The sequence below is a fragment of the Blennius ocellaris genome, assembly GCF_963422515.1.
Source record: "Blennius ocellaris genome assembly, chromosome: 5".
Classification (NCBI taxonomy): Eukaryota; Metazoa; Chordata; class Actinopteri; order Blenniiformes; family Blenniidae; genus Blennius; species Blennius ocellaris.
The window spans coordinates 23,485,227-23,506,740 of record NC_137654.1 but is presented as its reverse complement, the minus strand read 5'-3'; the positions used below and the strand labels follow the sequence as shown (position 1 = coordinate 23,506,740).

Here is a 21,514-nt window from a genome sequence, read left to right as displayed (position 1 = left end):
CACAGAAAGCTGGAGTCGAGCAGAGGTGAGAAGATGAGGGGGTAGAAAGTTGGAGTCCAGCGGAACGAATTAGGTGAAAGGAAAGAGTGGAATGAGTGAAACGATACAGAGGAGATGTAAGCTGTAATGGCTCATGGGCAAAAGATGGAAGCCGTGTTATTGACCTCTCACCCCTCTGGCTTCCCTCAGGGTGTGTGTGCCTGAGTGTGTATGTGTGTTTTAGTTAGCCTACAGCTATACTCTAGACCTCCCTGTGCTCTGAATACCACTGGCTGTAGATCAAAGAGCCTTGAGCGTGGTTAGCCTGCAAATGAGTTCCCAATACGCCACGGGGTCGCAAATGAATGCACACCCGTATGCTTACATTTACTGATACCTCCATGCATGCACATAGACAAGCAAGCTATATCAAAATGTTAGATGCACATAAACACCTCCTCTTCAATGCCCTTGTCAACCAATCTCCATGATTAAAGATGTCTTTTTGTATCAGAGCGGCGCTCTCACTGTCCGCTGGTAACCGTCATGCAATGGAACATAAAGTGTGCTCGAAATCATTAAAATTATCGTCAACACCAGAGACACAAGCTCCGCAGCAGTAATCATCATCCACTTGTTTAGAAATGTGCCAGCCGTACCTACAAGCAGCATATTTGTTCTGTTTTTTGTTGCCGTGCTTGTTGTTGTCATTTGAACCTAATCGTGTTGTCTTCATTAGGGGAGCACAGAGCTGTCACTCCGATTTAAGCTCAGCTGGCAAAATCCCCCGTAGAATACACACACACACACACACACACACACACACACACACACACACACACACACACACACACACACACACACACACACACACACACACACACACACACACACACACACACACACACACACACACACTCAAAAGTCAGAGGCTTGACAGCACCCAGTGAATTGTCTCAGCCCGGCTCAGTGTGCATGTTTGTTTATCAAGGGGACCACTTGACACGGCATCTGTTCATTTATCATGTCCTTTATCATGAACAAGGTTTAACACAGTCTCCCCTGGCACAGGTGGAGAGAAATGTTGACAGTCCTCACACTATGATCAGTATTGTGTTTGTTGTACACATTACACTTAACATATTTTTCTCATAAATGAGAGCAGTGATGATTTTATTAGTTGTAATGAAGAGACCATGGAGAAGAGATTGTTTTTTTTTTCCGTTCAATTTCAACTCTCTACTTATTTGCTCCCTGTTGCAAAACAAACTGTAAAACATGCTGTAACTGTGAATTTGCCTCTTTGTTTTAATGATTTTGAATTGTTATTCAATCGAACCTGGAACAAAATCCTGCATATGATTATTATTTATATTTGAAAATAAAGATGTAGTTGTTGATATGTTCACGCTACGCTCATTCATCCAAAGTTATAAAGGAAATTGATGCATCAACAAAGAAAGAAACAAGTAAATGTCCTTATATATATATGTCCTTATCCATATAAGGGGCATGCCTGATGTCAAACTCTTTCCATTTATTTTTTGTCACAAACTCATGGAGTCTTTCTCCTCTCCTCTAGCCTGTAGACTTTGAGATGAACCGTGCCTTCATGTTGACGGTGGTGGTCTCCAATCAGGCCCACCTTGCCAGCGGCATCCAGTCCTCACTGCAGTCCACAGCTGGGGTCACTATATCTGTCCAGGATGTTAACGAGCCTCCTTACTTCCCCACAAACCCCAAACACATCCGCTTCGAGGAGGGAGTCCCAGCCGGCACAAGCCTGACGACCTTCTCCGCCTCCGACCCCGATCGACTCCAGATGCAGCAGATAATCAGGTACTGAATGATAGATAAGACTTCTAATATAACATTTTTATAGTATGTAATTAGTTTCTTGTTACACTTATTTAGAACTGATTAGTTCAGTTCTGTTGCATTTATTTATAAGTATTGAACGTACATTTCTGATAAAAGGGTTAAAGCCTCGTTAACTGCTCTGCAAGCACCAGCCTGCCAGAAATCTCTCCATAGGCACCGACATTGAGCTGAAAAGCTTCTTGGATAGGTTCCATGTCAGTAGTTAGGTGTCAAAGTTCAACAAGCAGACTATATTTTGGCATTGCCCATCCCTCAAAGTCTTACTGTGGGAAGTTTACGAGCCAGCGGTGGAACACTGCGTAAGGAGGGTAAAAAGGTTAATAGGGAGCAATAGCTTCTGGGGTAATCAGACGTGCTTGCATTCTTTGGCTTGCATGAGCACATACATGCAGGTGCATGCATACACACACACACACACAGACACGCATTGAGTGAATTAGAGAGAGAGCGAGAGAGAGAAAGAGAGAGAGAATGGTGTATGCACTGAAGAGAACAGCTGGCTTGAGCCCAAACACCTGACACAGCATTATGTCCACCTGCAGTGTTCTTTCTCGGTGCAAAGCCCCTCTGGATTTTAAATGTAAACCAACCTTTATATGACCAGCAGGCCTTTTCTCAGTCCTGCTGTCAGCCTGACAGCAGCAGAGGCTGCACTATGGCCTTTCAAAGTTAGCGGTAATCTATTAAGAACACTTCGCAGGATACTGACATTGCAAAGAGAAGGTTATAGATTATGATCACACAAATCTACTGTGTTTAAACCTGTCCTCACAAACTGCATGACCGTGTCGGTTGTAATTTTTGTACCGGTGTGATCTCACCAGGCTCAAAAAATAAATAAATAAAGTCGCAATTGAGCCCATAACACGGACGTTTGGTGTGACATGGATATTGCCTCCTCCCAGCCACCTCACACGTCCTTCCAATTTTCTCTGGAGTAAAGATCTAAACAAATTTCTCAGCTAATTTCACAGTAAATGAGAGTAAATTGGGTGTACATTATAATTTAGGAAGACACCAAATATCTCTTTCTCTCTCCTCCCCGTCCTTTTCCCTGCTGTATGTTCTTGTTCTCGCGCCGCATGAAACGCAAAGAGATAAAGGGATGGAACTTTTGCCACCTCATTCATTTGCATGCATCCGGATAGGATCATCTTCAATCCTACTGCATTGCACCGTACCGACTGCAGGCCGTTATGCAGAGACACCAGTGTTTCTTATTATTTTAAAATCCAGGCGTCTATTTCTGCCAATCGGCTCAATGTATTAGCATCAACCTTTATTCCTTCAATCTTAGCACACAGAACGGATCTCGGTGTACAAACCCCAAGACCCCATCAATTCCTGTCGACTGACATTGTCACTTAGCATGAGGGGGACATTTAGATAAGCCACCGTGATCTGTGTTACATGTAATTTATAGCACATGTCTGTTCGTGTGACGAAGAGCTTTATGTCTTCATGAATAGATGGTGCAGATAAATAAATAGAGGTACGACAAGGAGAAGATTTAGACAGAGCCTTAAAAGTCAAAAGTGAAATAAAGAAAAACTAAGGGACGCTGGAGGGAGCAATGTGGAAAGGAGTCGAGCATGGTGAGCCGACTCCAGGTCACGATTTCAACCTGACAGGTCCTCATCAAAGACAGGACAGACTGACGGTGTCCTGTTGGGGTTGGTTGGAAAACAATGCATACGGGACCTGAGCGGGAGAGAGAGTGAGGCATCATGCATCACCTGTCAGACACCCAACCAGTAAGGTCGAGACACGGGACTGGAGACACTGGCATAAATGATTACCCAAACCGCCTTGGCTGAGCTTGAGACATGCATTTTTCATCCTCAGGGTCGGGGGTTTGAAAAATAAATGTCATCCCTCTCCTTGCTGCTTGCTAAGATCACTAACCTGCCAGGCCTAATCATACATCTAGCAGCTCTCACACACCCACCAACTCCCAAATGAGAGAAGCCTTTTGGTGGAGGGGAGGTTGGAAAAATATCGGAAATCAAACAGAGGAAGGAAAGAGTCGAACTTTCACAAACTGTATGAGCTGAATTTTGCATTCAGGAATTGCACAACAAAAAACAAGAGCTGTTTACCTTCACCAACAAGACAAAAAATGGTTATGGCACTTCATTAAAAGTTTGTGATGGGGACTGCCAGTTGCCCACAAAAGTGTTGTTTACAGGTGGTACCTGTAAACAAAAACACAGCATGAATGTTTTCGCAGGCTTCAGTCTAATAGCTGGAGTCTTGTCGCTCACTTCGAATTGTCAGGAAATGGAGCCAAGTAGAAACGACTGAGATTCAACTTCATCCTGCTCCGAAGTTTAGTGAAGTTTTCCAGGACTCGTGACGGAATGGAGTCCTCCTCTCATTGTGCTGGAAATGAGCTCAGCTAAAGAGTGTTCATACCAGACTTCATTTGTTTCATATATGCTTTATTTCATCTGGACTTAGGGCTGTTTAAGGGACTTAATTAAAGTGTGGCGGTGAGCAGAGCACTTTGCTTTGTGAGCAAACCTTTCTGCTGTGGCGTTTTAATCATAGTGCACACACACACGCTTGCATATCATTGAGTGTGCCTAAGAAAGAATAGGTGCCCAGTGGCATTTCCTGGGCCATTAAGGAGGAAAATGTCTCGCATACACTAGTTTCTTCAATTCTCTTCTGTCCCATACTTTTAAATAATTGGGTAATCAAAATCACACAAACATGTATTTATAGATAAATGAATGAAGGAAAAAGAGAAAGGAAAGATTTCACGGGCAGTATTTTAATACAGGTTTGACAGAATAGCAGTTCAAATAATTACATCAAAAGGGGCTAAATCACATTTTTGCAATTTTTGCATGTTTGTTTTGCATCAAGGAGCAAACAAATAAACAATGTGTTCAGTATTCAGCAAAGAGAAAATAGAGAGCATGGAGAGGAGAGAAGAAACAAAGAAAGATTGTATTTCAGTTACTCGGGAAATTGCTAATTTAATTTAATTTCAATGTGACAATGTGACTAAGTATAAAAAAGACATGGGGGGAAAAATAAACAAAAAAATGGTGTTCTTCAGTTCAGTATCACACTTAATCACACACACGCACACGCACATGCACACAGAGGGCTAGAGTGGTAACCACAAGACCACCACTACTTCATAGCAATGTGAAAAATTAAACCCATCAACAATACAGCCAATAAAGACAGAAATGTTCATTATCTGGTACAGATTTCATAATCCTACTGTCACTTCCTCTACAAGACTTCATTACTTAGAATCCATGTCTTCTTACAGTAAACTGTTTGACAGTATTGTCGTCCTCCAGGCGTGTCACATAGACACTGTAGCTTTCATGGCTAAGTAATGAACAGTCAGTGCTTCAGATTAAAAAAAACACTGTTAATTGTGGTTTTGGGTCAAGCATATGCAGCAGTGACTTCTTGGAATTGAAACATCACTATGAGATTGCTGGGTAAATTATGTAAAATCCATAATTTGAGACTTTTCTTATTGGGAAGAAAAAAGAAACAATAAATGCAGAGTTGATCTGTGATCTTTTAAAGGTGCTGGTTGGCCGGATGTTGACACTTTGGACTTTCAATCTTGATTTTGACTGGATTTTACTTCATATTGGTGACAGATGTTTCTATCAGCCCTTGGAGCAACATTCTGAAAATCTATTTCACAAATCAATACTATTTTTCTAATTCATTCAAATCAGTCTTTTCTTTTTCCCAGGAACTATAGATATTACATTTGAGTATTGATGTATTACTTTGTCTGTGCTTAGATAAAAGTAGACCATGCTGTTTACCCTCCTGTACAATTACTGAGTTTAGCACATTGAAGCCAACAGAAATGCTATCGAACAGAGCAGAATAGTCGGGATCCAGTCACTCCTAATGAGGACATTGAAGTGAGATGATAGAGCCCCGCTGCTCCTTCCGAACGTCAACTCCTCCAGTACCTTTTCCCCCTCTCACCCATCCCTGATCATTTCCCCCACCCTTTTATCCCACCCTCCCACTGTGATGGACTCAGTGCAGTCCTGGTGGTGATTTCACAGTCCGCCAGTTAGCGGCTGTGGGCTTGGCTAGCCTGTGTGAAACTGCGTCGAGTGTGGGAATGTCATCTCTGTGATCCCCTTCCTCGCACTGTGCTACGCTTGGGATCATGCCCGTTGCCTGCTGGGAAAATCCCACCTCCGTCACTGCAGGGAAGAGATTACGCTCTCCATCCACCCCTCCCCAACCTCCCTCCTTACTGCCACCCATCCTTCTTGGCTTTCATTCTCCTCCATTTAAGTAGAACTGTACATGCCGTATTTAAGCGAGTACAAAAAAACAAGCAGGATGTACACTAACAGTCTGCCATTTAGCAAACATAAAACACCAAGGTTAAGGTCAAATCCACTTCAATCTAGATTGATTTAAAAGCTGTCATATACCAACAGGCCCTTTTTACCCAAACTGAAATTTAGTAAATGAAATCAAGCTGATGCAGAAACCTTGTTGCAGGAGGTCAAAGTGGCACATGTTTGTAGATGTTGATTCACTCAGAATGGAGAAACTGCAGCAAAAAAAAAAGGGGTTGGTGAACTCTGTGTCATGAAGCAAAAGATAGGAGAAGGAGAAGCTCTAGACACTGATGGGGGGGGGGGGGATGTGTGAATGCAAAAGTATGGGCAGATGAGGTGAGGCGTATGACTTGAGAGAGATCAGATAAAACTGAAAGTGTGAAACAAGCCAAATGTGACAAACGCCCAAGAAACAAGAACAGTTAGATGAGAGCGAGATTGGATTCGCTGTTTCAGTTGATCTGCTGTTCCTTCCCCTTGCCCTTTTTCCCCGGGGAGTGACGCCACCTGCTACCACATCCACTCTCCTGTTTGATGATAGCTACCCAGATCCTATCATCCCAACTGCACACAGCATCCCTATCCACTCTCAGCCACATTTGCAAACATGCAAACACTAATGCTTGCGTGTGTATACCACACTCGGGCTGTCCCCAGCTTCAGCAAACACTTCCTGGTAAATGTGCACGTGCCCCACACACAGACACACACACACACACATACAGCCATTTGCTGCAATGCTTAACTAGGGAGATAATTGACTTCAATACTTGGTACACAGGAGTGAAAAATGAGGTGAAATTGACTGTAGGCTGCAGGCACTGTGGAAGAAGTCAATGAAGAATTAAACTGTGTGAAGGTCAGGCTGTTGTGGTTTTGTGAGTGTGTGTGTGTCTGTGTATTTCCAGGCAATCTATGTTTTCACAGGAGCAGGAGAAAATTTATAATTGCTTGTAAACATGGAAACGCCAACGCTAACTTCTCCATCGATCTGTCCTTGTGTGTCTTTAGGTATTCAAAGCTGAACGACCCTGCGGACTGGTTGTCCATCAACAGAACTAATGGTCAGATCGTAACAACAGCAATGCTTGACCGGGAGTCCGTTTACGTGAAAAATAATATATATGAAGCCACATTTCTCGCTACGGATAATGGTAAGAATCTATTTCACACCACATGTTGCACCTATTACTGCATTTTTCAATTTTTTTTGTCCTTCCCAGGTATAACCTCACTCGTACAGGCTTTAGCCTTTTGCACAATTTATTTACAGCCCCCAGAACAACCTCTCACGTTTCAATTCATTTAGAAAATGTGGGCTGGGCACCAGAAATATTAAGGGGTCTTTTCACAGCAAGATTTTATTCATTGAAATTTCTGAGAAGGAATCATGATGAAATAAATGAGATTGGGGTAAAACTACAACAATTGCAGACTAAAAATAAAGACCTAACAGGCTTGAAATGGAACATTTGACATTATTTCTTTAGGATCTCATCAGCCGTTTAGTAATTTAATTAATTAGTTTTTACTCGTGTGAAAAAGATCAGGGAATCTGGCATCCAGCCATAAATTACCACAAAGCATGTGTGGCGTGTGAATCAGAGGGCTGGATGGCCTGAGGGTGGAAAGTTCATGTACAATCTGCGAGGAGGGTCTCATCCGCCCACATTTTGGTATAACTTGGCAATAAAACGTTGAATGAATATGTAAATGTTTGTAAATGTGGGACTTCAATGTTTTTATTTATGAAGAAACTGTATTGCACTGTTCTTTTTTCTCTAAATTCATTTGCATCTTGCTATGTTCACTGCCATTATGAATTACAGCTAAACGTTGGCTGAGCATGAATGAGATGAATGCAAGTTTGACCTTAAGATACTCAAATGTTTGTAGTGATTTGCTTAAAGCTTCTGAGGGCATATCTGTCCATTTTTACAATAAAACACATGTCAAAATAAGAACTGATTCCTCAAGAATTGCCCTTTTGCTCATTTGCTCATAAAGGATTTAAAAATGGTCTCCAGCTTTGTGAATGAATAATACTGAGGCTTTATTGTATTTGAATATACTGTACATCATCTTGATCTAAAATTGAGAGAAGAATATGGGGGCATGTCACACACGACAACAGTGGTCCTGTTTTGAAGCTAAAGAAAATCCTCGATTCACACAACTGGTCACAGCTTAGATCTTCACATCCTCTGCCCAAACCCGCCGTCTTCATCTCGCTTTGCAAATTTCTGTAGCACACATTATTTGTTCTACCTCAAAGTTGAAACTCGAGCTTAACCAAGCACAGACTCCATCACGGTAAACAAATAAGTTCCCTTTTTTTTTTTTTCCCTCAAGTGGAAGTGAGTGCTTTTTCTGAAGTAAAAAGGGAAAGCTTTTTTCCTCCAAAATTACCTTATCAGTGACATGCAGTGCACTGGTGTGTTTACCTTAAGTTGAGCTGGCTTTGAAACATTGCTGTATTTATAGACGTTCGTATGAGTGGTCGCATTCATTCGCAGCAAATTTGTGCGAGCATGCGTGTGTGTGCGCGTGTAGTCCTCAGTTTTTCATGGTGATTGACAGTGGAAGACACCAACATGTGTTGCCATTTTGTTTCTGGGTGTTTTAATGACCTTCTTCATAGCTGCATGTTACCCATTTCCTCGAATAACCCACAAATTGTTATTCTCAACCTTACGTCCATGAAGCACACTATTTAGACAGGCATGTTAGGACTATGTATGACTGATACCGGAACTGCGGAAAGGAAAGCACAAAACACGACGCCGAAAGTTCAGGTTGCGTACATGTGTGCTGGCATGTGCAAATGCATGTACATCAGTCTGATTACGTGGGTGTTGCTGGAGTGCCAGCCGTCACAACATGAGAGGGATTATGGTAAGAAGTGCTATGAGACAGTGAGGATAGTAGGACGGGACACGTAGAGGTGGTGACAGCACGTTGAAAAGTACAATTTTAATGTCATCCCTGAATGATTTTCACTGCCACTTTAGGACACCTTTGTCTCGTAAAACACATCTGGTATTTTTCATGTTCATACGTTTGTTGAAGAGCATATAGTAGATTTCCTACAAGTCTTTTCACTATGGCTGAACACCTCTCAACCACCATCAAAAAAAAGGGAGTTAATACAAATCCTTTTGAGGAATTTACACAAACATAATTATTTATTTAGCTGGTTAAAACCCCCATAATTCTCATATCAGCTGTGGCAAGCTGCTTCCACATGTCCCCCATACATGGCTGGGATTAACAAACCAGCTGAACAGAAGAGCCTCCGTGTATGTGTGAGTGGAGTGTTCGTGTGTGTCAGCAAGTGTGTGCAACTGAACCTGTGTTTATTAAACACATATATTTATGGTTCAGTATGTACAGTACAGTTTTAGGCAGGTGTTTAAAATGTGTGGCCAAGTAACAGCGCTGCGATAAAGGGAAAGGGTAAGCACACCAAATATTGATTTGATTCAGATTTCTCTTCATTGGATTTGTTGAAAATCTTGATGTAAATAAACTGTTAACACGACTCGTTTAAACATTTTTACACCGCCGCAGTTTTTTTCACACCTGCCTAACACTTCAGCCCCATACTGTCAGTGTTAAATGTGTATTAAGCGTTCTTCATTACAGCTACAGCTACTCAGAATATCTAGGTTTGAATCAAGCCTGGGAGTTTGCACATTCTTTCTTTGCATACATCTCTTGGTTCTCTGGTTTCCGCCCAGAGACTGAATACGTATGTGCTTGACATTAATAAGTGCTCTTAGTTCCGTGTCTGCCTTCCTGTTCGAAAATGTTATAATATAATTGCATTAACTGTTTATTCTCAGAAAAATCAAGTGAAGACAATTCTGGATCAAATCAATATTTGGTGTGCCGACCTGTGATGGACTAGCTGGATTGATCCAGACCGACACTGGATGAACACTATGAAGCTGCACATCATGATGTGTTAGCCTGTTAATATTCGACCTGTTTTGTCACGAACCTGTGTAAAACATCATGCTCAAACAATTGGATTGCACTTTTGGTCTGCTTGCATTTTGCAACTGATAACCACATATAATATGAGTGTCATTTTGCATGAGTATAGAATGAGGGTTTTGCATGCATTATGGCCTGCAGTCACTGTGGACTTACTGGCTAGAGCGCTGAGCCACCACAAACACAGAGTTGGACATGTTGAATTTATCAAACATATCAGAGTTTTACAGCAAGTAAATCTATACTAAAGCTATGAGGCAAAACAAGAGCAACAATAGATTCAGAGAGTTTGCCAATATTAAGAAAGGCGACAACACAAGAAAATATTGTATAATAAAATCCACACATTATTATTGATTACACAATATCAAGCCTGAATTGGACCAGGCCATTGGTGCGCATATGAAGGTGGCTGCAATGTTTTATTTGATGCCTCCTAAATATAATGAATTACTTACCTTATTAATATTATAATTCTAGGTACTGGGTATGGATGGAAGAGTGTCTGATTGTCTGTGTTTGTTCAGTGTTGAACTGGAAACCTGTACCTGCCTTTGCCTTTAGTTAGCTGGGATTGGCACCTTGTGATCCTCAACTGGATAAAGCAGTATAGAAAATGGATGGAGATCAATTTAATGGCCCTCAGTAAAACTTGGAAATATATTTAAAGCTCCTAAATACTGAAGATGTTCATTGATTCATTCATTTATCCTTACATCTCTTGGACTCGCTCTTCCAAATTAGAATAATTAAAGCTGGGGCTCATTCCAGCCAACGCTTGACAAAAGACAGAGCACACAATCGACAGGTTACTAGCCTCAATCCTCCCTCCATACTGTAACTCAGAGATCACTTGTCCAGTCTTTATTAATCAGTCCAATGTTCAAGAGACATCTGCAGTATTAATCATGGCATTACCAGGCAGACAGAGCTCAAGCTGTCACCAATCTCACTCCTGCCCCTGTTCTCAGCTCGCTCATGCTCTTCGTGTGGCAAATGTCTTGCTCTGTTGCTACATTTAATTGGCAGATTTGTAAGCTTTGCATAAATCTTTGTAAATTACATCGCCCTTATCTCGTCCCAGAGATGGGCCCTGGGGTTTCCTGATTCTATGCAATGGCTCAGCCATTGGGGCATGACAGGGAAATGATTCGTAATTGGAGGCAGCTAGGGGTCGTCACCCCCTGACACTCAGTCAATAAACAGCTCCTAGCTTTGTACTGCAAAGACACTCTCAAGTTTATATTTTTATATATATATATTTATTTTCTTTAATTAATTAATAATTTTTTTTACTTTTTTGCATTGCACTTATGTTTTCATGCATTATTCTCTCTGCTCAGCTATCCACTTGCTGATCAGTCTATTCTTTATCCTCTATAAAAGCAGTGCCTGACGGTCTGTTGCTGTGTTCAATCACTGAAGCAACTTCATCAATGTGCCTGCAGATTGGGTGTGAGTGTGCCTGTGTGCACCAGTGCATGTTATTGCAGTCCAAAGCTGATGGTGTAGCTTTAGCAGCAGCTGTAAAAGAATGTCTCTGGTAGCTTCAGACCAACTGTCTCCTATTACATTCAAAGTGTTCTCAGAGTGACATTATACGACATGGTTAAACAGCTTTTACAGTGCTTTGCTTGCTCAGGTAACGTATAGACTTTAGAGATGTCCTTAATGGCTTTTAAAGCAAAATAGATATTTTTAATAATGCGAAAACCCAAATATCTATTTGGTGTGCGTGCAACGAAGACACACATAATCACTCAATATATACGATACAAGTACTTGTGTGCAACAATTTGGAAATGTGTGCGATAACAGTGTTTTGTCTTTCAGAAATATATTTTTAATGAAGAGTCTTTATGTCCAAAGCCATAGATGACTCTCATAGTATTGTGTAAACACACAAAGACAAGGAGTTGTTTGATTGTGTTACAGTCATCATTAGTGTACCTAAGGCATCTCTATGCGATTGGATGTGCTGTGCCTGCATCTGGATTGACTGTGATGGGTTTGATTTGGCTCTAAGGCTAAAAGAGGAACTGGAAAGCACAACTGTCAGAAGCATTTCTGTCAACGGGGAAAATTCTCCTCCAGCTCTATACCATCCCCACCTCCAGCATCATCGTGAATGAACAATGTTCCTTTTGCTTCTTTTTCTTTTTTTTTCGTCTCTCTCTCTCTCTTTCTTATCCTTTTTCATTATTGCCTTCTTCTGTTGGACTTCACTTCCTTTCATTGCACATGTCTTCTCTCGTCATCTTTTCCTCCCGTCTTGATGTATTCTTTTACGTCTTCTTCCTCTCAGGCTCTCCTGCAGCCAGCGGCACGGGCACATTGCAGATCTATCTGATAGATATTAATGACAACCCCCCAGCGCTCATACCCAAGGAGTCTCAGATCTGTGAACGGGTGAACAAGAACGTCAATGGTGTCAATATCACTGCTGCGGATGCGGACACAGACCCCAACGCTGGACCCTTTGTCTTTGAGCTGCCGAACTACCCCACAAGCATCCGCCGCAACTGGACTATCTCCCGGATCAGCGGTGAGGTGGAAAAGCAATGAAAAACAAATGTTTTTGATATTTTTGTGGATATTTGGCACTATTTAAAGTTATTAGCCATGTACTGGTTCTATAGTTCTTATTTCTATTTCTTTTGAAATTGCCTTTCGTGGTTTCAAGTGTGTCAAAAGGCCCATGGTTACAATATTTAAGCAGATTTTGATTTAACTTTCTTTTTTTCCCTGAAGGAAAACTTTAACAAGATACATGTTTTGAGCTCATTACACAGAATGAAAAAGAATTTAAAGTTTCCAAGGTTTCGAAAACTTTAGATTTAATATTGAAATCAGATTCTAATTAAGATTTTTGCCTGGCTGAACATCAGTGTTATATCATAGTAATTTAATCTTCAGATAGAAATTTAATTTTGGACTAATAAATATGACTTTTCTTTTTCTGATTCACTCTGCACAGGCGATTATGCTCGTCTGAGTCTGCGGTACCAGATATATTTGGAGCCAGGGGTGTATGAGGTCCCAGTAACAGTGTCGGACTCGGGGAACCCTCCGTTGTCCAACAGGTCAATCATCAAAGTGAAAGTCTGCCCGTGCGATGAAAACGGAGACTGCACCACACTCGGGGCTGTGGCGGCCGCAGGACTCGGGACTGGAGCAATTATCTCCATCCTCATCTGCATCATCATACTGCTAAGTGAGTCCTGGATCTTTCAATATTCAGCTCTCAAGCATGTCACACGCCCATGCATTTACAGGATCAAAAGTATCCTCTGATTGCCTTTGTTCCAAAAAAAAAAAAAAAAGAAGTGCAGCACAGGGCAGTCATTAAACATTCACCAGGCTTTAATCCACCAACATGAGCAGCACTTTGGATAATGGATGAATCCTTCACTACTGGTGAAATATTTCTGGTGTCTGTAACAACAGTTATTGCTTTACTTTGTTGCTCACACAGAAAGTCCTGCAGATCAACAACTAGAAAGATTTGTTCCCAAGTTATTTCACACAATCATTCCCAATATTGTTGAATTATTTTATCACTGTTTTCACTACAAGCTTAAGTTTGAAAGTGGCCCACTTAAATAAAATAATACTTTTATGTTTGTTTACACACCCAGTTGAGAAAAAAGTATTTTTAGTGATGATCCACAAACACCTTCCACAAAGAATAAAGTTCAATTACGTTGATAAAAAGAAATAATGCCTAAAATTAACGATCAAAACACAAGAAAACAAATGCTTTCTTAACTAATCAACAAATAACAGTTTTGAGACCTGTTGATGCATTCTGTTCTGGTATTGTTGTGTGATTAGTAATGGAAAGGTCATGCTGATGCCTTTTTTAAGCATCTGTGAAACAAATGTCAGACTGATATTCATGCTTCAAGGTTAGATTGGCATTCCAAGAAGCCAACTGGGCTAAATCATAAATGAGTTCAAGCTGCTATTTAATGCTGACACATCTGCTGGTGCATAAGAAGCATCTTCTACCTCAAATAACTCAACCAAACCTTATTGACAGGTCATCAGTTATTAGGCACTGATTTGAAATGGTGAGAATTAAATATTAAAATAGTCTGGTAATTGTGTTCTGCTAATTATTTGACGCTGATCAAAAGAGAGCAATACACAAAAGCAGGACTTAAAGTGACCTTTAATAAAGATTTTTTTTTTTTTTAAGTAACACAAAATCCAATCAAACAAACATGGGGTGTAGGTTAAAGTAGTGAGCAAGTTGTTAAGGTAAACGTGAACAAACTTGTGAGACAAAGTGGACAAACGAGCAAGAAAAACAATCGGACCTTCAGAGACAAAGGGAAACTACATCAACCTAAGAACACAAAGGTGATGACGTACAGGTAGAGCACATCATGAGTGAGACAAACAATCAAACTTGGGCTCAAGTTGATAAAACAAATGCTCAGATAAGACAGAAGACTTAAAAAAAAACAAAAAAAACATAACGACACAATGGGCCTGATTTCCTAAGACTCTGTATGAAGCATGCTATATTGCATGCGTACGCAAATAGATTTCTGTTTGTGTGCATTTTGTGGGACATCACATTCAAACGAGAGTATCGAAATCAGAGTTTTCGATTCAACTTTATATAGCACCAAAAACAACACATTCATTTCAGGGAACTTTTACGGAAAAAAACATAACAATTCCACATGAGCAAGCACAAGCAACTGTGGAAAGAAAAAACTCCCGTTTTTATAGGAAGAAAGCTTTGCAAAACCAGGCTCAGAGGTGGCGGCTTTCTGCTATTCGGATTGGGGTTATGGGATAGAATGAGAGAAAAAGATAGGACAGACAGACAAGACAGAGATTCACTCGCTGCAGATGGATCAGGCCGGGAGGCTTCAGACCAGGAACTTCAGTTCCACTGTCAGAGTTTTGCATGCATCACTCCTTTTGTTCACCAGAGTATGGATCTCTGTGCCCCCATATGAACTAAATGAAATGTGTCTGTGCATGTTCTCATTTGTCCTGGAAGGACGCATCTCAAAGCATTTCAATCACTTCAATTTGATTTGGTTCAGTCAATCAATCAATTAATCTTTATTTCCAGAGCACTGCTCATAAAATAATAATGCAGCACAAAGTTATTAACACCATATAAACAAACACAGATGCAAAGACTAAATTTAAAATCAAGGCAGCAGCAACTGCAGAGAACTGTTTGACATCTGCAGTGTAGGAACACTCGAGCCAGAGTAAAACATTTAAAAGGTCACAAAATTAAAATTAACACAAAGATAAGACAGTAACCAAGTTCAGCCGCTTCATTGGGCCTCAGAAAATGAACTGTGATAATAAAATGTGTTGTGGAGGAAGTTATCAAACATATTGGACTGTTAAACCAAATAAGTTACAATTTGGCAAAACAAAAAATAGAAAAAGAAAGCTGAGACAATCTGCCATAAAGTCAAAACTGGCATAAAGGCAAGAGCACCAGAAGAGATTCCAAAACAGATTTCAAGATGAAATACAGGGCACAATACAGAAATCATCTTAAAATAAGGTCTTAGAATAAAAGTTGTGGTGAGCCAAAAGAGGAAATGCATCTCACCTCAAAAACCTCAGCATCTCTGTTTGTGACGCAAACATTCTCAGATATCTATTATTGTATTATTGTGTTTGGCACAATCTTTAGTGTGTCAGTTAGGAGATCAGTGCAATATCAAGTTTTCTCCAGATATCATACAACCACAACTTTAGAAGATCAGGCAGCACATAGATTGTCATTGACCTATTAATCTGTAGCCCCCCTCCTGCAGAGTATTGTGTTGATTGTACAACAATACCGCCCTCATACATAGTTGTCATGTCAACCAAACATAGGCTGTTTTTTCCTGACCTACAGGAAGCGATTTGGAGATTTATTGGTGTTTTAAGTATGACTGTAATCTAATTTCATACATATGCACCTTTTGTATTCAAAGAGTCAGTTAGGCCAATGTTGTGAGCTGCAAGATGCCATAAACATTTATGGTGAATATGAGCAGATGCCAACATGTTACAATTCTAAATTGCTCAACAGAGATCTTGAAAATTACACGTGCCTAACATAATCTGTGTAAAATCCCAACTTCTCCGCACTCAGCCGTAAGCAAAGAAGTAGACTTGTGACTATTTAAAAAGAAAACTCTGAAGTCCTTCCTGATTGTCAGTTGTTTTGTATTATTCCTCCATTTTCTTGCTAGTTGTTGCAGCATACCCTAAAGGTCTGTCACAATCATATGTGTATCCTTGCAGGCATGGTGTTGTTGTTTGTGGTGTGGATCAAGCGCAGAGAGAAGGAGAGGCAGACGAAGCAGCTGCTTATTGACCCTGAAGACGATGTCAGAGACAACATCCTCAAATATGATGAAGAGGGAGGAGGAGAGGAGGACCAAGTGAGCTCCTGCAGGACACAAACACGCGCGCTCGCTCACACACACACACACACTCACACACACACACACACACACACACACACACACACACACGTGAAGACAGTGCATACGTGCTTTCCAGAGTTGACCTTTTGCGTTGCTTGCATCTCTGTGCCCCCTGTGGCCGTGCAGGACTATGATCTGAGCCAGCTGCAGCAGCCCGACTCCTTGGAGCACATCATCAGCAAGCCGCCCGGTGTCCGCAGGGTAGACGAGCGTCCCATCATCCCGGAGTCCCAGTACCCCATCAGACCCGTCGTGCCCCACCCCGGAGACATTGGGGACTTTATCCATGAGGTAAATTCACACACTGTGCTCGCAAGGTCTCAGCAGTCATTAGACTGCTTCTCCCGCTGAGAGTTGGCCTCTCACTGTAACTCTCCATCGATCTGACATTTAATGTGATTACACATCTCTGGAAGCTGCTCTGTATGTACACTCCAGTGTGGTGGTGGGAACGTGATTTGTTTTACTTTACAGTTACTCTCACTTTGTCAGGTTTATACACACTCACTCACACATTCATACACACACGCATACGCATACGCATACACATACACATACACATACACATACACATACACGTACACGTACACATACACATACACGTACACATACACACGTGCAAACATGCACTGTCACACTCACAACTCCAGTGCTGGCACACTGATGCGAGAAAATGCTGATTGACAGACTTGTGACAACACGTTCACACTCGAGAGGTGTTGGCAGCTGTTCAGCTTTCATCCATTCAGCCTTGACTCTCTCTTCAGCTCTCTCTCTCTCTCTCTCTCTCTCTCTCTCTTCCTCTCTCACCTCTCCCTCTCTTTCTGTACCTTTTTCCCTCTTTTCCTCCTAACACATGTACTCACCTGATCTCGCTCCAGCAGTCTGGTAAAACACAAACACTGCAAACACACGCTGCTTCTGCAACGCATTGTTCCCACGGGGAACGAGACTTTTTAGGTTTCTATCCACAGCATTGCCTGTTTTTTTTTTTTTTTTTTGGGGGGGGGGTTCGAAGAAACCCAGTCTCTTCATCTGCCTGACCTTCAGATCACTGTACTGTAGTGACTAAAATTTAATCGAAAGGAAGCTCCTTATTTTTGCATCTATGTACACGATACACTATAATTCATGCATTCACAGTGACTGCTGGCCTGATGAAAAGAAGCTTTGATCCAGACGTGCTTCTGAACACAAACTGCAGACTTTAAACCAGCTGTGCTGTACTAGAAGAATTGGCCCCAGGAAGCCCGTAATGATGGTTTAATCAGCCATTTATGCTGCTTATCTCCTCAAAACTTATAAATGTTAAGGACTTTAGGTACGCTTTACCCTTCACTGCAAAATTCTCCAAAGTAGTAATTAAGATACTAAATTTCAGACCTCAAGAACAACCACATTAGCAGTTCTTCTATTTTGATGTAAAATCAAAGCACTGCCTATATAGGAACATGTGTTCACTGACATTTTCCATGTGCAATGTTATATAGATTATTAAGCTATAACACATATCAAGCTGCAGCAAAGGCATCTTCACATTTCACTATACTTTATAAACTGCAGATTTAAGTTATATTTCATAATTTAATAATTATTGATTGTTCTCATCAGTATGTAAGGTGTGTATTCACTATATGAATCTATATGGATATGAATGTCGACATCAATCTGATGTCAAGTCTTAAGGTTTTCTTTTAATTGTGAACAACATTAATGTTAAAGTATTCCGAACAGAGAAACATTTCTTGGTGAATTTAAGTAAAAGCAGCGACCTTCAGCGCTCCACTATATTTTAATATACAGTGCTGAACTTCTTTCTCTTTCTCCTACTTTTGTTCACCCAATGTTGTTCTTCCTCTGGAAACCCAGTTGAATAACCTTTTTAAGAATAATAATATTCAATCCTCGTGTTATTTTCTTTCACAGGAATTATGACTTTGGAGAGCATTTCTCTACTATGAGCTGAGTTGATGAATTTAATAGTATTTAGTTTTTACCTTTCATCGCTGGCCAGAGCTGCTCTTTCATCCATCATGTTCTCCACGAGACATGTAATAACCTACTGTTTTTTTTGTGTGGTTATTTTCCTCTATAGGGTTTGCGAGCAGCAGACAACGACCCCACGGCGCCCCCCTACGACTCCCTCCTCGTGTTTGACTACGAGGGCAGCGGCTCCACCGCCGGCTCCGTCAGCTCGCTCAACTCCTCCAGCACGGGAGACCAGGACTATGACTACCTCAACGACTGGGGCCCCCGCTTTAAGAAGCTGGCCGACATGTACGGAGGAGGGGACGAGGACTAAGAAAATAAAACAAGTCTGTCCCCGTCACACATGCACACTCTCCCTCGTCCCGTCAGCTGGCCTGCCATGCTCTGCCCCTATGCCACATGGGGCTTTTACACCCGTACTGAACACACGTTATCTAGGACACGTTCACACCGACCAACTGACTGACCAACCAACCAACCAATCAAATTAGCCACCACAGAGGACCAGTGCCGAGTCAGTTTCAGGAGCTCTTCTCGACCGTCTCCTGCTCTGAGCCTGTCTGAGACTCAGACAGAGGCTCTGATTCTACAGGCTTCACACAGTGTGTATTTTCAAAACTCTTGTGCTTTGGTTAGAATTCTTTATTTTTTTGGGGGGTGGGTGGGGGGGGGGGTTATGCTAGATGTAGAATGTAGTTACATTTGTCAGATTCTGTTTTTACTTTAGTTTGTGTTGCGCTTTTTTTTTTTTCCTGTCCTCATTCCCCTTCGATTCAAGCCGTTCCCTATTCCTGAGGGTTTTCACTTTTCCCTCGCTGTCAGCCCCCGCCTGCCTCTCTGAAGAAGCTTTATGTTGAGCTGCTTGCTTTGTCTGAGGCAAACAAAAGGGGTGAAAAAAAAGGAGAAGAACAAGAACATAGATATGAAAGTCCTTCCTGCAAGGAGGGCCCTGGTTTATTCTTTCTTGAACTTGAATTACTTAGAACAGAAGCACTGTTGTTTAAAAAAAAAGTGCCTTCAGTGGTGCGTATCTTAGCAGACTCCCGCTAACTCAGGATTGGTTGCCATTTTCCGGGCCTACATGCCCCCATACGACCCCTGACCCTTTAATTCAGACCTCCCTTGTCATTTCTCCCGTCCTGCAGGGCTGTGGTCGCTGTGGGAGGTGTCAGCGCTGGCGTCAGTGGAGCAGCGACTGACTCACGAGGGCGTTTTAATGTAAACGTACTGTACATAGGCCTACAGTGTGTCTGGAAGTTATGGACAAATCATTAACTTTTCAAGTCAGGCATATCTGTCCTCCTAGATCACAGCCAACTTGAATGTGATTACCGAAAAATCACAAAAATACATAATGGGACTGTCTTAGAGAAGAAATGCATTGCGTGTCTTTGTTTATAGTGGCTTCAATAACAGCTGTGTTTGTTTTATTGTGTTTGCAACTAAAATCTTAAAAAGGTTTGATATGGAGTCCCTGTATGTGAAGTACATGTGAGGGTTATTTGAGGAGACTTCGCCTTATTAATGTTTTGCATGCTTATTCCTACACTTAAAGGTAATTGACATAGCCCCAGGTAGTACACAGAGGAATCCACTAACAAGTGTCTAATGGGCTTCGAATAGCTCGGGCAACTGTGAGCTCGTACAACCTTATTTTTTACTTCTGTTTGATTCGCCGTTGTTCCTTCACAAAAGTTTTAACATACAGTACAAACTTTGGTCCGGGTCTCTGTCATGGAAACTGGGGGAATTGAGCCTCAGCCAGGGACTTAGCGCCGTCACAATCTGTCTCTCTTCAGGCTGCATTTCATTCATCTGAAATTTTCTCCTGAAATTTTTGGCTTGGAGTTCAAGAGGTTTTGAAAGGAAGTTAAAGGAAGGGAAAAGCCTCTACGAAATTCTGCACTTTATCAAAGCAGGGCGGGAGGGGGCACCTAAACTAAAGCATGAGTAATAACTCTTTCTACAAGACAGACATTTGTTAAAGGCATTTTTGTTGTGACTTAATGAAAAAGCGGCACTACCCGTGGGCTTTTGTAATCATATTTCAGGCCTCCAGAACTGCGTCAAGCGAACAAGGAAAAAAGAGAGCTTTAGTCTGTGTATTAAATCATTAAAATATGCAAAACATTTCACAGAGGGACCAGGGAGATGCTAGTGAATGATAGAAAGGTTTAATCATTCCTTATCTTCTGAGGAACCGTTGAAAGCCTTCTCAGTGGCGACGAGTTTAAAGTCGGTGTGGATTGGCCAGACCGTTCAATTAATTTTGAATATGGTGAATGCATGTTGGAAATCTCCATAGAAGATGTGATGAAAAGGATCCACCTCTTGTACTCTTTTCTTTTTTTATGCCTTAGCTGTTTTAATGAAAACGTTTTTGGTTTTGGGGGGTTTTTTTGGGGGTGGGGGTTTGACAAAAGATAATTGATTCATAAAACTGTTGAGAAAAAACAAATTCTATTTTCGGATTTGAGTTTAAAGGAAGTTGATTTTTTTAGATTTTCTTTCTAATTTCCAGGTAAATTAAGTTCAACTCAAAACAAGAAAAGAGACATCTAAGTGTAATTACTAAAGGTTAACAGGGTAGCAATTTCTTGATTTTTGATTCACAGGTGGATGAGTGTAAACCAGATTGTAATGCAGAAGCTCAGAGAGAGAAAAGTTTCCATCTTGGCCTCCGCTGCTCAGCCCACTCAACATCCCCACAAAATAAACACAGCTGTTATGTTCCGCTGTTTGTGATTATTTCTTTCATGTCAGTGTTGTATATACAGAAATTTTTCTCTCTCTCTCTTTTTTTTTTTTTATACATTCGGTGACATGATTTATCTTTTAATGTGCAGT

General features: G+C 41.2%; 1 protein-coding gene across 1 annotated transcript in view; it reads left to right on the top strand.

Annotated features, from left to right (window-relative positions):
• Nucleotides 1-19,128, top strand: part of LOC308129865 (cadherin-4-like) — a gene marked incomplete at its 5' end in the record, with an annotated part of 228,922 nt that extends 209,794 nt beyond the window's left edge. The window contains 7 exons of the mRNA XM_080495974.1: nucleotides 1,562-1,818; nucleotides 7,224-7,366; nucleotides 12,517-12,756; nucleotides 13,189-13,425; nucleotides 16,494-16,633; nucleotides 16,805-16,969; nucleotides 18,774-19,128. Of these exons, the coding sequence (XP_080352100.1) occupies nucleotides 1,562-1,818; nucleotides 7,224-7,366; nucleotides 12,517-12,756; nucleotides 13,189-13,425; nucleotides 16,494-16,633; nucleotides 16,805-16,969; nucleotides 18,774-18,980 (1,389 nt within the window). The 3' untranslated portion in view covers nucleotides 18,981-19,128. The remainder of the gene's footprint in view (nucleotides 1-1,561; nucleotides 1,819-7,223; nucleotides 7,367-12,516; nucleotides 12,757-13,188; nucleotides 13,426-16,493; nucleotides 16,634-16,804; nucleotides 16,970-18,773) is intronic.
• Between the last annotated feature and the right edge of the window lie 2,386 nt (nucleotides 19,129-21,514).